At 38.0% G+C, this 12,460-nt stretch overlaps 1 protein-coding gene across 2 annotated transcripts in view; it reads right to left on the bottom strand.

Moving 5' to 3' along the window:
* RAPH1 (Ras association (RalGDS/AF-6) and pleckstrin homology domains 1) overlaps positions 1–12,460 on the bottom strand; it is an 87,212-nt gene that overhangs the window by 29,744 nt on the left and 45,008 nt on the right. The window contains exon 5 of one of the 2 annotated variants that reach the window (XM_066189753.1): positions 3,588–3,662. The exons of the other annotated variant lie outside the window; for it this stretch is intronic. Within the exon in view, the coding sequence (XP_066045850.1) occupies positions 3,588–3,662 (75 nt within the window). The remainder of the gene's footprint in view (positions 1–3,587; positions 3,663–12,460) is intronic. 2 annotated transcript variants of the gene reach the window in all.

The following is a 12,460-nucleotide window of genomic DNA, read 5'->3' as shown; positions in this document are numbered from 1 at the left end:
AGATGTGTGCAATGGCACAGTTGACCTTGCTCAGATGATTTTTGTGCCTCACATTTCTTGGCTAGGGTTTTATTTTTTCTTTCATTTTACTTTTTTAAAGTGTTATTAACTAATCTCTTTTACAGAGATAACAAATAGAATGGGGAGAAAAAAAAGGGGGGGCATCACTTAACAAAGTACTTAGAAAAGTCAGTAATTAAATACTAAGAGATAAGTAACAAAGTCCACATTTCACTCAAGTAACAAGGTAGATACACAAACTACAAAATGCATAAAATTAGGAACTGGATTTTTTATTTGAATGCAGATAAGAAAATAACTAAATACACAAGTAGCATTGACTTCTGAAGGACTAAAATCAGGTATCTATTGTGTATTTTCCCAGCTGCAGTCTAGCCTTGGGTAGAAAGGCAATCACCTGTTTTGCAAGGACTCTCTTTCTTGCAGAGCTTGTACCGAAACAGAGGTTCCAGTTACCAGAGAACACCATATTAACATCTCCATTTGTACCTAATTACTCAAAACTTCAAGACATCTTCATTAACCTCATGTTTAATGCCCGTTAGTCTGAATATTAATCCCATTAATGAGGTTTTTCTGTTGATTGCTTTAATTTATTATTAAAAAGAACACTAGAACAAGAGTGTATGTGATCAGCACTAAAAGCAAAGGTGTGAATATTAGGAGCAGCTCTTCTGTATTTCCTGATAAACTCATTAGGACAAGCAGAATACTCCTACCCTAAAAATGTGCTGTAATCATGGCACTGTCCATTTATCAACAGTGAACTAGTGTTTACAGTAGTATTCCACCGTCATTCTCAAAACACATTTATTGCATTTCTTCTCATAACAACTCTATACCACCTCTATCTGGGTAAAGCAGAAAGAGAAGCAAGACATGAGTATCTGAAAGCTCACTGAATGTGCATGTGCATTCACCCTGGTGAGGAGCTCACCCTCCCTCAGACTCACCACACGCTCCCTCTCTTCTGCCTTCCCAGTTTGGTACAGGCCTTTCTATACCTCTGGAATATTCCTGACATTGTCACCATATTGAATTACGCTACTAAATATGGAAATGGCTGTGAAGTGGTACTACTGTTTTCGGAGCTGTGTCTGAGAATTATTCACCTGAAAAGGTCTCACATTACAATGTTACTACACGTGGGTAGTGCCATATTTTTCCTTTGCTCTTCTTCTTTGTACTACATTCACAAACTATTTGCTATTAGAAGCCTAACTCAAACACAGAAGATGGCTTCTGAATGGAAATTGGCAAGCAGTAGTTACATTTTAAATGTATCTCAATGTCACACTGGCTCTTGTCACAGTTCCGCACAGAAGCGATCTTCTTCCCCACAGTCTGTAAGGGCAAAGAAGGCCCCATATCACTAAGGAAGATGCTGAAAAGTCCCTGCATCTGGCATTGACCTCTCAGGTGCACCACTGATTAATGACTCCAAGCAGATTTGTGCCCTTTTGAAGCAACCATCTGCATTATCATTATCATCCATCTGCCTCTGAACAGGACCTGCTTAGTAAGAGCTCCAGGCCAGGCTTCTTACCAGGGCAAACAGTTACACAAGAAACAGAACTGGGACCTGGGACCACGAGAAAAACAGTGAAGGGGAGGGGAAGAAACCCAAACAAACCAGGGGATGCAGGAGGGATCTAGTCCATGGCTAGAATTTTACAATTAGTTATATTAGCAGAGGACAAAACTGGTTCTAGTCTCAATGTAAGATGCAGACATACCAGAGAAGGGGAAGAAGCAGAAACAGTAAGAAGCAGCAGACAGTAAGAAACAGTTGACACACCAGGGACACCAGCACAGACCTGCAATATGATCCTACAGTCAAGTGACCTAACACCTTGGTACAAGGAAATGCCCCATTTCTTGGGACTCACTCATAGAAAGGCTTATCCAATGTTACAGCAAGCTGAAGAGATCTAAGCAGCAAAGTGGACTTCCAGTTCATCATTTTGCTAAAGGTATTTCTGCTTGCAGGAGGGCAGAAGGGAACCTGTAAGTTCCACTCCAGGCCTGTGTGCTCAGGAGTCAGTAGTGGAAGGCGCTGTACTGCTGTATGGAGACCGACAAGCTGATCAATATTACCCTCAGAAAATCAGAAGGCTCACCAAAAGCACCTGAATCAAAGAGCTATGAAGCCTAATTAGCCAACACAAAGATTTAGAAATATAAACATTTAATTTTGGAGTGTATTAGAATGCCTGATAGGAGCCACTCCATGGTCATACGACACGAAGAGATCATTTAATGCATTTTTAAAAATTAAGTTCCTGCATGGTAACTAACACTCATCCCACATATAAACAACCAGAAAGGAGAATCTGAAGACACATGGAGATGAAAGAAAATTGTGGTTTCTCTTTGTGCCACAACTGTTAATCTATTTGCAATCAAGCCAATTGCTATTTTAGTGGCTGTCTGCTTTGTTGGGCAGTGCAGGGGGACCAAGAGCTATTGGGGGTGGGTCAAGGCAGAGGAATGGACCTAAAATTTAAGCAAAAAAATCACAAGAGCAGAAAACTACTTGCTTTTGGCTGTTTGTACTCCTCTGAAAGACAGCCTGAAAATCTATTGCCAAGATACATGCTGAGCATTTTGAAGAGAATATTAAGGTGTTTAAGAAAGAGCAGTAAACTAGTTCTACACTTTTATTGCTAAATACAGACTACTTATGCCCAGTAAACATTATCCTTATTGTTTTGAGATCACCAAATTGCATTTTGTTTCTTCAGGCTTGCCTGAGGTATCTCCACTAGAATGTCTGTGAATTAAAAAAAACCCACAGAAATGGTTTTGCAGTATGTATTAGCATCAGAGACATCTGTCACTTCAGCTACCAAAAAGTCAAAGTTCTGAGCTACGTGAAGCTGTCTGTCCCTCATCCCACCCTGTATTTTCATCCAAGATTTATAGCTTGCTCCGTCCCTAGTCCTCTAGTTTCAAAAGGAAATACATACAGAAGACATAATTCTTAGCAAATTGAATGAAAATTTGTGATGTCTTAGTACATTACTGACCTCTTTCCTGTAAAGAAAATGAATTTTAAATCAAGATTGTACATACCTGGCTCATTAGACCACTGTCTTACTACGATATTCTCCCCACATTACATTCAGTCAACATTTATGATGTTATGACAAATATCCCATTACTTACTAGTTTGTCTTCAATATAGCAAGAGAATTTATTTTAAGGCCACTAATAGCTTTTAAAACTACTAAACACTCCCACATATTTTTCAGAGGTAGATTCTTTTCTTTTTTAAACTAGTAAATGGCAATAGGAACAAAAGCACTAGCTCAGTACATTTCCTTCCCAACTAAGGCATTTTACCTGCTAATATGGCTATTAAGTATTTGTCAAGAACTTGAACACTTTGATAAATCTGCAGAAACAAACAATACAGCCTTTAAAAGCACCTTGGATAATCAGGAGAATCATGTAAGTAAATGCAGAAGTTCCTGGGAAGGGCAGGGGTGGAGAAGCATAGCACACACCAAAAGCATTCTTTCTACATAGAAATAGTCACATAGAGTAGAAAGAAGCATCATCACCTTGGTCAGCAAATGAGAAGGCTTTCCTGCAATGTTTCTCAGAAGAAGGGAGGTTTCCCTGTCCAAATAGGAGTGCTTGTGCAGAAAGAAAGAGAAAGAACATAAGTCAAAGGAAGTCAGTATAGTAATTATACGGTGTCTTGATTACAGAAGACAAAGCAGAGTTTAAAAGAAAAAACCCCTACATCATCACTTTTTTCCCCTCCCACAAAAACATGAACATTCCCAAACACTACGAGCCTGATACACTGATGTATAAGAAACTGTGCTAATAGAAGACACTATTTGAATTTTCTCCTGTACAAAATGTCACACAAAAGAATTAAGAAAACTTTTGCTTACCTGCCACTGGTTTCTTTTCTGCAAGAGAAAACTTATTTGTAAAAACACGCAGAACTACAAAAGTAAGAAAATACGCTCTTACCATGTTTTTCAAAATCCTGTCCAGCTTCTAAAACTAAACATTCTACTTCCACTACACAAACATAGAGCCACTATAAACTGGTCATCTGGGAATCATCCTGGTTTTATGCTTTCTATACGGGTTGCTCCTTCATTCTAACCAACCTGTATTAAAATTAATGTCCTTTTTTTAAAAAGGACTTCAGTCTCTCTTCTCCTGTAGAGTCCAAATTATAAAATTACAAATCCCATGCTTCTCTTGGGAAGATAAATCAGCAGAAAATATATTTTCATCCCTTTTCAAAATGGGAAGCAAAATCAGTAGAGGGGAAGCGACCCGTAGAGAAAGACAGGAATCAGTTAATGACAGATCCCAGAATGATTATCTTCTCCAGCACCTGCTACAGGCAAAACCATCAGCATGCAGCAATTTGCAGACCACAGAGTCCAGCCTGCTAAGGAAATTAGACTAGTACTGTGGCACTTAACAAAAGCATTTAAACAACTTAAAAGAGCGTGAAGAAAATCTCCTGCGTACCACCACCATACTGCAAGTTTTGTCCCATGTGGTTACAATTATCTCAGCCTTATTTGTTTCAGTGCTATAGAGAACAAGGCATAATAACTATACATGCCTACTATACTTTTGTTCAGTGATTAGCCATATAGAATCCCACCTCTTCTTCAGTGCCACAATAAGGTATAGTCTGAAAAAAATGAGGAGCCTGTGTCTACAGCTTCATGCAAGGCAGATTCAAATAGTTTAGTGAATACAGTTCCTGCAGGGAGAGTTTACTTGATGTGACTGCCACATGCTGTGATGAGCAATTAAGGATCTCAATGAGGCTTTAAAAATTACACCTCCGAAAAGACTCATCGCAGCATTTGAAGTTAAGCCCAGGCTCCAGCCAAAGCTCCACCTGGGTATTTAGCCACTAATACAGACACAGCTTATGTTACAGAGTTAATTAAGACTTTTCTGCTTGCATATTAATTAGTCTGTATTTACATCATATGTTTTAGATGCACAGCAGTGCTGCCCAGTTCAAGCCATGCTGCTGAGGGTTTGTGAAACCTGGTATAATTATTTAGAGTCATACTGAATTGTATCCTTTCTTACACAGAGGCTCTAACTTCCCAGAGTCAATTTAGGATAGTCTCATTACAACATACTGCTACACAACTTGCAGAATAAAATGGCTGGCTCAATCCAAACCCCAAAAGCATACATAAAAATCCAGTGACAAGTTCAAGGAAATTCTTTTATGAGTTTCTTCATAGAGTTCTTTTCAGTCATCACAGACTCTGATTAATATGGATCACTTTCTTGGTGAATGGAGCAGTGCAGTAGAAGGAACATTACAATGTACACTTGCAGCCTCTTCCTTAGAATTTAGTCACCTCCTGTCTTAGCCTGTAAGTCAACAATAGTGTCAGGATAAAGCAAGGGTATTGAATCTCTCCCTAAAGGAAATACTATTTGCTGGACAATATTTCACCTACAGGGAAGGTCCAGGTAGGCCAATTAACCTTCTTCCTATTTTGGTCATTTTGGCTGCTGGTATCTTGCACTTGACTATATTCTCTCCACTAAGGAATTTCTATCCAAAAATGGGAATGCCATATCCTTCTTACAACATAATAGCCACTTGAAACTTTTACAAGGATATTTTATGGGAATAGGGGGTGGCCAGTAAAATGTGCAACACCAGTGTGATGACAACTACCTATATGAATTGGAGCTGCAGAGCTAACATACCTAGGACGGCAACTGCTCTTTTTCAGACATTTTTTGTGCATGGCTTCTTCCTACCCTATAACAAATTCTACAGTAGTGCATATACCCAAAAGCTAGAATGAGCAGAAGTAGCAAAGCAACCTGAAAGCCCAAGTTCTAGAAATTACAGCTCAGCTAAACAGTAAAAGCATATAAAAGTTTTTAAATACTTGGCATGCACAAACCAGTAGATAAATTAATTCATTTTAGAACAACAATCCAGTTTAAAGTATTTAGTCTATTCCAAAGAAAGACTTCAGCTCTAACATCAAGCTTTGAGGTAAACTATGTTGCTCCTAGAATATTCCATTGTTGAGGGGAAGATAAATATTTTTTTTTATTTTTGTCTAGATAGTACAATCACAATGGCTCACACAACGGATTTAAACTTCCTCTCTACTTAAGGACTTGAAATACGTATCAAAGCTCTGACAATATAAATACCTGATCTTGCCAAAGAAATCAACCTACTTTTCGGCCCCAAGTACTTCACTAGACTAAAAAGAACAGTAATGACATCCAGGAAAACCAAAACATTAATTACTCCTAGGGAGACATTTCTAGACTTTCACCATGAAAGCATCTGTTCTTCCACCTTCTCCAATCACAGCAAGAACTCAAGCTCTACCAACAAAGTTGTCTCTCCCCCAGTGCCTCATCTTAGATCCACCTAGGATATAAAATTAATTCCAATTCCATAAACTGGTATGCATCCCTCCCACTCCTGCAGTGCCATGCATTTTTCTATCCTGCAGCAGTAAGCTGACTGCTTCCCCAGTACAAGGCCATCATTTCTCATTGGGGCTATTTTCAATTTAAAGGGTTTTTTCAAATTGTCCCGCAACCAGATTTAAATGTGGCTGGAAGGTAAAAGCAGTCTGCAACACAAGGGAAGAATCAAAATTGTCAACAGCTTCAGAGAAGACAAAACCATGCAGTCCTTTATACTAAGCATGAAATTGTAGAAGAAGCAGACTGTAACAGTGCTGGAAGAGTATTTAACTCCTGCAGTCACTAAATACTCAGTGCAGCTAATTCAACATGAATAACACCAAGTCAAAAGAACTGATGCCTAATTTACCAAATTCCTGGAAAGATTACATATCTCTAGGTCAGCAGTCAGGGAGGCAAACACAAAGAGTATACAACATGTGCATAGTCTAAAGCTGCCTACAGTACTTCTACTATATGTTAGGTTTTTTTAAGTTGTATTTTTTATTTGTAGTATGGTTTTCTTAAAATGAAGCCGTTAGTAACAGCCAAACTTTGCAGTAAGTTTTTGTATAAAATTATATACTGCAAATGCAGTAAAAATGAAAGAGCTTGTTAGATGTTTCCATTATATGTATAAAAACCCATTCACTTAACAGACACTAGCAGATGTTAAAATCTTCTACTAAAAGGGGATCAATGTGACACTAGAAGAAATTTAAAACCAACACTTACACCTTGATATTTTAAATGATTATTAGGAAGCCAGACTCCACTCAGGATTCCCAGTTAATCCAGCATCACTACTACTCAGGCAGAACTCAAAATACCATAGGCACAGTGCGCATCCAGGAAGGAAAATCGATGGGCTCTAAGAGGACTCTTAAGAGGCAAAACCACCTTTCCTTTTGTCAAATGGAATCTTTCAATATAAATCTTGCTACAAGACTTCACACCAGGAAGCTGGGAGAGGCAGTAACACTGTAGCCCAATACTCACTCAGTTTGTTTCTTTATATAATCTTCAAAAAGTTCTATTCTTTCCCTACACAAGCAAAGATGAAGCCTACCAACAGGTACCAAACATGTTTACAACTTTTCTGTGCCAAAATCTCTTCTTTTAGAAACAAAACTACAATACACAGGAAGCTACTCACTTCTTGGGTTTAGTCCTTCCTCATAATATGGAACAGCCTTCAAATTAAATTGCAGAAACTCAACCTAGTTTAAAAACTTGAACTTTAAAAAAGTGAAAAGTAATGAAAGAAAACTTATCAAAGCCAGGAAAACCATTCTACACCATGTAGAAGCAGCCAATGATGACTGGTTTGAACTGTGTCATATTTTAACTTCTAAAAGCAATTATTCTAAGTAATCCTGAAAACCATGGATATTTAATAATAAAAAAATCCTCAAAATACTAAAAAAGGTGTGCAATTGGAAAACCAATGTTCTATAAAATTAAATGTATACCTTTCTCAAGGGAAGCCAAAACAGCCGCGCACAAAATTATTTTGTGCAAAAACAATTTTTGCTTACAAATATTCAGATATGATGATTAAAATGTCTGAAGTAACAAAACCAAGTAAATAAGGCTACTAATGTCTCTGTAACAAACTTTAGCTGCTGAGGATAATCAACAACATAGCAAACTAGATTTGAGTAAAATTTGCATTAACACTTAAGAGTTCTAGATGCTGTTAGGTTGAAAAAATTAAATAGTGTTCACGTGCAGTTCATTCAACAAAGCCAGCTAGCCTTGATGTTTATAAGAACATGGACTAAAGCCTTGTTCCAAACTATGTTTTGGACATCAAAGATTTCCTATATCCTTTCTTTGAAGACAGAAATTTAACACCCACTACCTTCAGATCGAAATACCAGACGTTCATGGACCAGCTGTTGAAAATTGCTCTTCAGTGTTTTCAGGAAACTCAACACAGTACTTAAATTCACAGCAGCTGCTTATGCCAGATAGCTTTTTCAATACTGAAATATTTCTATACCCATCACCAATCCTATACCTACAAAGCATGTTTGCTAGACGTGATAGAACAAATGGGCTAACCAGGAAAATGAAAATACTTTTCAGATTTTCAGAATATAATTTGTTGCATTAACCTAAACAACCAGTAATGCTCTGCATGGCCAAAACCTCAAGATTTTTCTCACCTATTATTCTTGTCAGTTCCATTATGTAATATCCACTGGGTTGTTTTAATTCTTGAGATTAAGAGGTCTTGAGCTGAAAGTCAGTTTCAAAAGAACCCCCAAACTGAAATGATTTCTAAACTATCACTGAATTACCAAGCATATTAGATTTATCTTTTACAGCCCATAACTGATGGTTGGATTTTAAGAAAAGTGTTTAAGAAGAGTGATAAACTGAGCTGTCTGGCTAAGGTCTGAAGCACGAAGCCCGTGGAGCCCATCTTGCCATGGCAGCAGCCCACTGGTTCACAAGTAAGATGCTGTATTATACATTGCCTCCTTTCTTCAATTCCACTTGCATATTTTTGCAAAATCTGAACACTGATCTATTTTCTTGTTATGTTTGATTGTAACTTCGTACAGAAAAGTGGGATCAGTTTAGAAAGATTCAGTCTCATCGCTAAGAGACTGAGTTGTATCTAATCCCTCTGATTTTAAGGTAAGGGCTGAGAATACAGGCATACAGAGTTTAAAAACAGTACAATACAGTCTGAAAGGTGTCAAATGTGTTCTTTACACTGACAGTTTATAAATAATGATCAAAAACTGGGGTGGGAATTGTAAAAAAAAGATGACCTGGTGATCTTCTGAAATATTTTATCTTACTGTTCTCATACCTTAAACAAGTTAAATAGAAAAATTCCTTTGATTGCTAAATACTATCTGTACATTCAAAGGCATCATTCATTCAAGGTATGTACAGCAGAATAACTTACCTTAGTACATTTTAAAAAGGGGCACACTGAGGACTTGTCCATGTAATTATCTTGCCATGTTTCTTGCAAAATTCTTTAATAATTTAACAATAAATACACATGTTTAATTAAACCAGCTGGTGGCACTCTTGTGCCACTATTTTGGATTTAATATCACAGTTGAGAAACACTACAAAATCCTATTTCAAATGCATTCTCTGTCCCTAAGAATCAAACTAAAAATCAGGGAAACTCAGTATACAGTGTTCAATGGAGAGCTGCATGCTTGCAAAACTTGGTTGAAAAGATTACTACAGTGTCCATTTCAATTACATCCCTACACGGAATTCTTTAGACCCCAGCTTCAGGAATTAGAGTCCACTATTTCCAAAAGAAAACTCAAGAATTAAAGATCAAAAAATTATTTTTGTAATTTTGACCCAAAGATGGGGACGGAGAACTGAATTTTTTTTTTCCAATCTCTTTGAGATTATGCATTCATACGGAACTTATTCATATGGACACAATATGATCAACATCTAACTAAAAATATCAATTTTCTGCTTTCTTTTGCAAAGGGGGTTGTTTAATCTAGCAAAGAAGAGGCTCAGGAGACACGTTATCGCTCTCTACAACCACCTAAAAGGAGGTGCAGACAGGCGGGTGACACTCTCTTCTTGCAAGTACCAGGAGACAGGATAAGATAAAAGGCCTCAAGTTGCACCAGAGGAGGTTCAGATTAGATATTAGAAAAAATTTGTTGCAAAAGAGGGTATAGTTTATTCTTATAAAAACCTCAGGAAAGGAAAACAGGCACTGAGAAACTGAAGCAGCAGCATTGGGTAACAGAGCTGCCTGACCCTTCGCACACAACGTGTTTTCACAGAATCATGGAGTGGGTAAGGCTGGAACAGACCACGCTTGGGTCATCGGGTTCAACCTTCCTTGCTCGAGCAGGGTCATCCTAGAGCTGCTTTTAAAAATTTTGCCAAATGGTACTACTGAGAGAAATTTTCCATGATTGGACACTGTTACAGGGTGATTACTAGTCATCTGCATTAGACAAAGTATTCCCAAGAAAGGAAAGGAAGGTGTGTGTCATTTAAAATACAGATGTTTTTAAAGGGCTCTGCACATCTGACCATGAAACAGATGATGTTCCCGTCAATAATCCAAGTCTTGCTTTGTGCTTTCCCATGAGGAGATAGCCAAATTTGTCTGAGACTGAGCCTTCAGAATTCAAACTGTAGTGTGTAAGTCTCAGTGAAGCCTGGAGCATCACAATTAAAAAAAACCTCGAGGCTGCAACCTCTCACAGAGCACTGGCCAGCCCTTCAGCTGGATTGCACACTCTTACTCTTGAATCAAAGACAGGCCAGGATCAAGAATGCCTGGGTACATGGTGGGAGGGTACAGCAGTCTTCTTTAAGCTGCAGTGCCTGCCTGCTGCAAAACATGTTGGAGCCAGACAAGGGAAGGGAGAACCTGGTACAATTACTCTGTGCTCGAGAGTAGCCAACCCTCCCTCCTGGGACTCCATTTCATTGCAGGCAACTGGAATAAAAAAAATTATTTTAAATCTTAACTTACAGCAAGTATTTATGAAATACTAGGGATGTTTATAACTTCATGCCAGTCCTGACAGACTAACACTGTTGAAATTCACTGTAATGTAAGTAACATGTCTGTGGACATCTCAAATGAACAAACTGCTGCTCTGTGTGCATGAGGTACACTCAGTGCTAGCCCATCACCTCCCAGGTCAGGCTGGATGTCCCCCTGCTGAACACAAGTTACTTAGGACAGAGTGGGAGAGAAAGGATTGCAAAAGCCAGTGAACATTCAGTTGATGCTTCATTTCACTATTGCTTTTTAGCAACTTAAGACTAAACTGCTCTAAGAAAGAGGCAGTCCTGCCATTACCCCAACCACGTGCTCTCACATCTCTTGTGTGGACAGCAATAATTTTGACCATGTGGTCCAACGGATCAATGAACAACTAATTCACAAAGATTATTTTTCAGGGAAAGCTGCTCCAAATCACTAGGCAGCTGCATAAACAGCTCCAACACAAGATAGGGCAAGGCTGCCCAATTCATCAGTAGCATGGATCTAAACTGCATAAACCAAAAATGAAATCCCAAATACAGTTTGTCTGCAGGGAGGAAGTTCCAAGAAAAGTCCAAGAAAAAATAACATGGAGTATAATTTCACAGAAAATCATTGCCTAATCAGTCCAAAAAAGGTGCACTAAGTGGAAGATCTGAACAAGAAAAAGAAAAAAACCCCAAACTATGACTAATTGATTCCTAACTGCATTACTTACAGAATATCAGAGACTTCATCCTGTGAAGGGCTCTACCTGTAGCACAGAAAACAAGACATCAAAGCAGCTAAGAAACCTAAGGAATAAGAGTACATATACCTTTAATTGAAGCTATAATTTAGTTTGAATCGACTGCCTTATACTCTAAGAAGTAACTGTATTATGAAAAATTAGATTTTTGGGCTGTTGACTTCCAAACTATAAATTCTGCCCAAAATGACTGTAGACATAACAACATCTAAAGTTCAACCACTATAAAGGAATGGGTATACACAGCTGGGAAGTTAAAATTCACAAATCTACCCTACTTGTTAAAAGCAGGTAAGCCATGAATGAAATAAAACCTGCATTCATAAAGCAAGGCATTGATGTGGCTGGTCTACCCTATTGAATAACTTGCAAAAATAAGACTAAGAAATGTCCAACACAGGAAACTAACCAAACCTGTACATTGGGTTAACTAAAAATGAAGGCTTTTCTTTGTATTTGCAGGCTTTTATTATAGTATAGCGAACTAAACACTAAATACTATATTATGGTATAACAAACATGCTCAGCTCATGCAGCATCCTCAAAACTGACACAGCTAAAAGGCCAGCTCTCAGTTGTTTCTCCAGAACATGAAGTCTTCTTTTGGGGGGGTTCAAACTCCTTTAAAAACCTCACAAACCCTAGTTTTCACCCTATAATTTAGGAATATACGCAACTGAGGAAAACAACAAATTCTTTTCTCCTCTTATGAGTTTAATGTT

The sequence above is a fragment of the Chamaea fasciata genome, unplaced genomic scaffold (genome assembly GCF_029207755.1).
Source record: "Chamaea fasciata isolate MVZ Bird 193981 ecotype frontalis unplaced genomic scaffold, bChaFas1.0.hap1 SCAF_8, whole genome shotgun sequence".
Taxonomy (NCBI): domain Eukaryota; kingdom Metazoa; phylum Chordata; class Aves; order Passeriformes; family Sylviidae; genus Chamaea; species Chamaea fasciata.
This window is presented reverse-complemented; position numbering and strand designations above follow the sequence as displayed.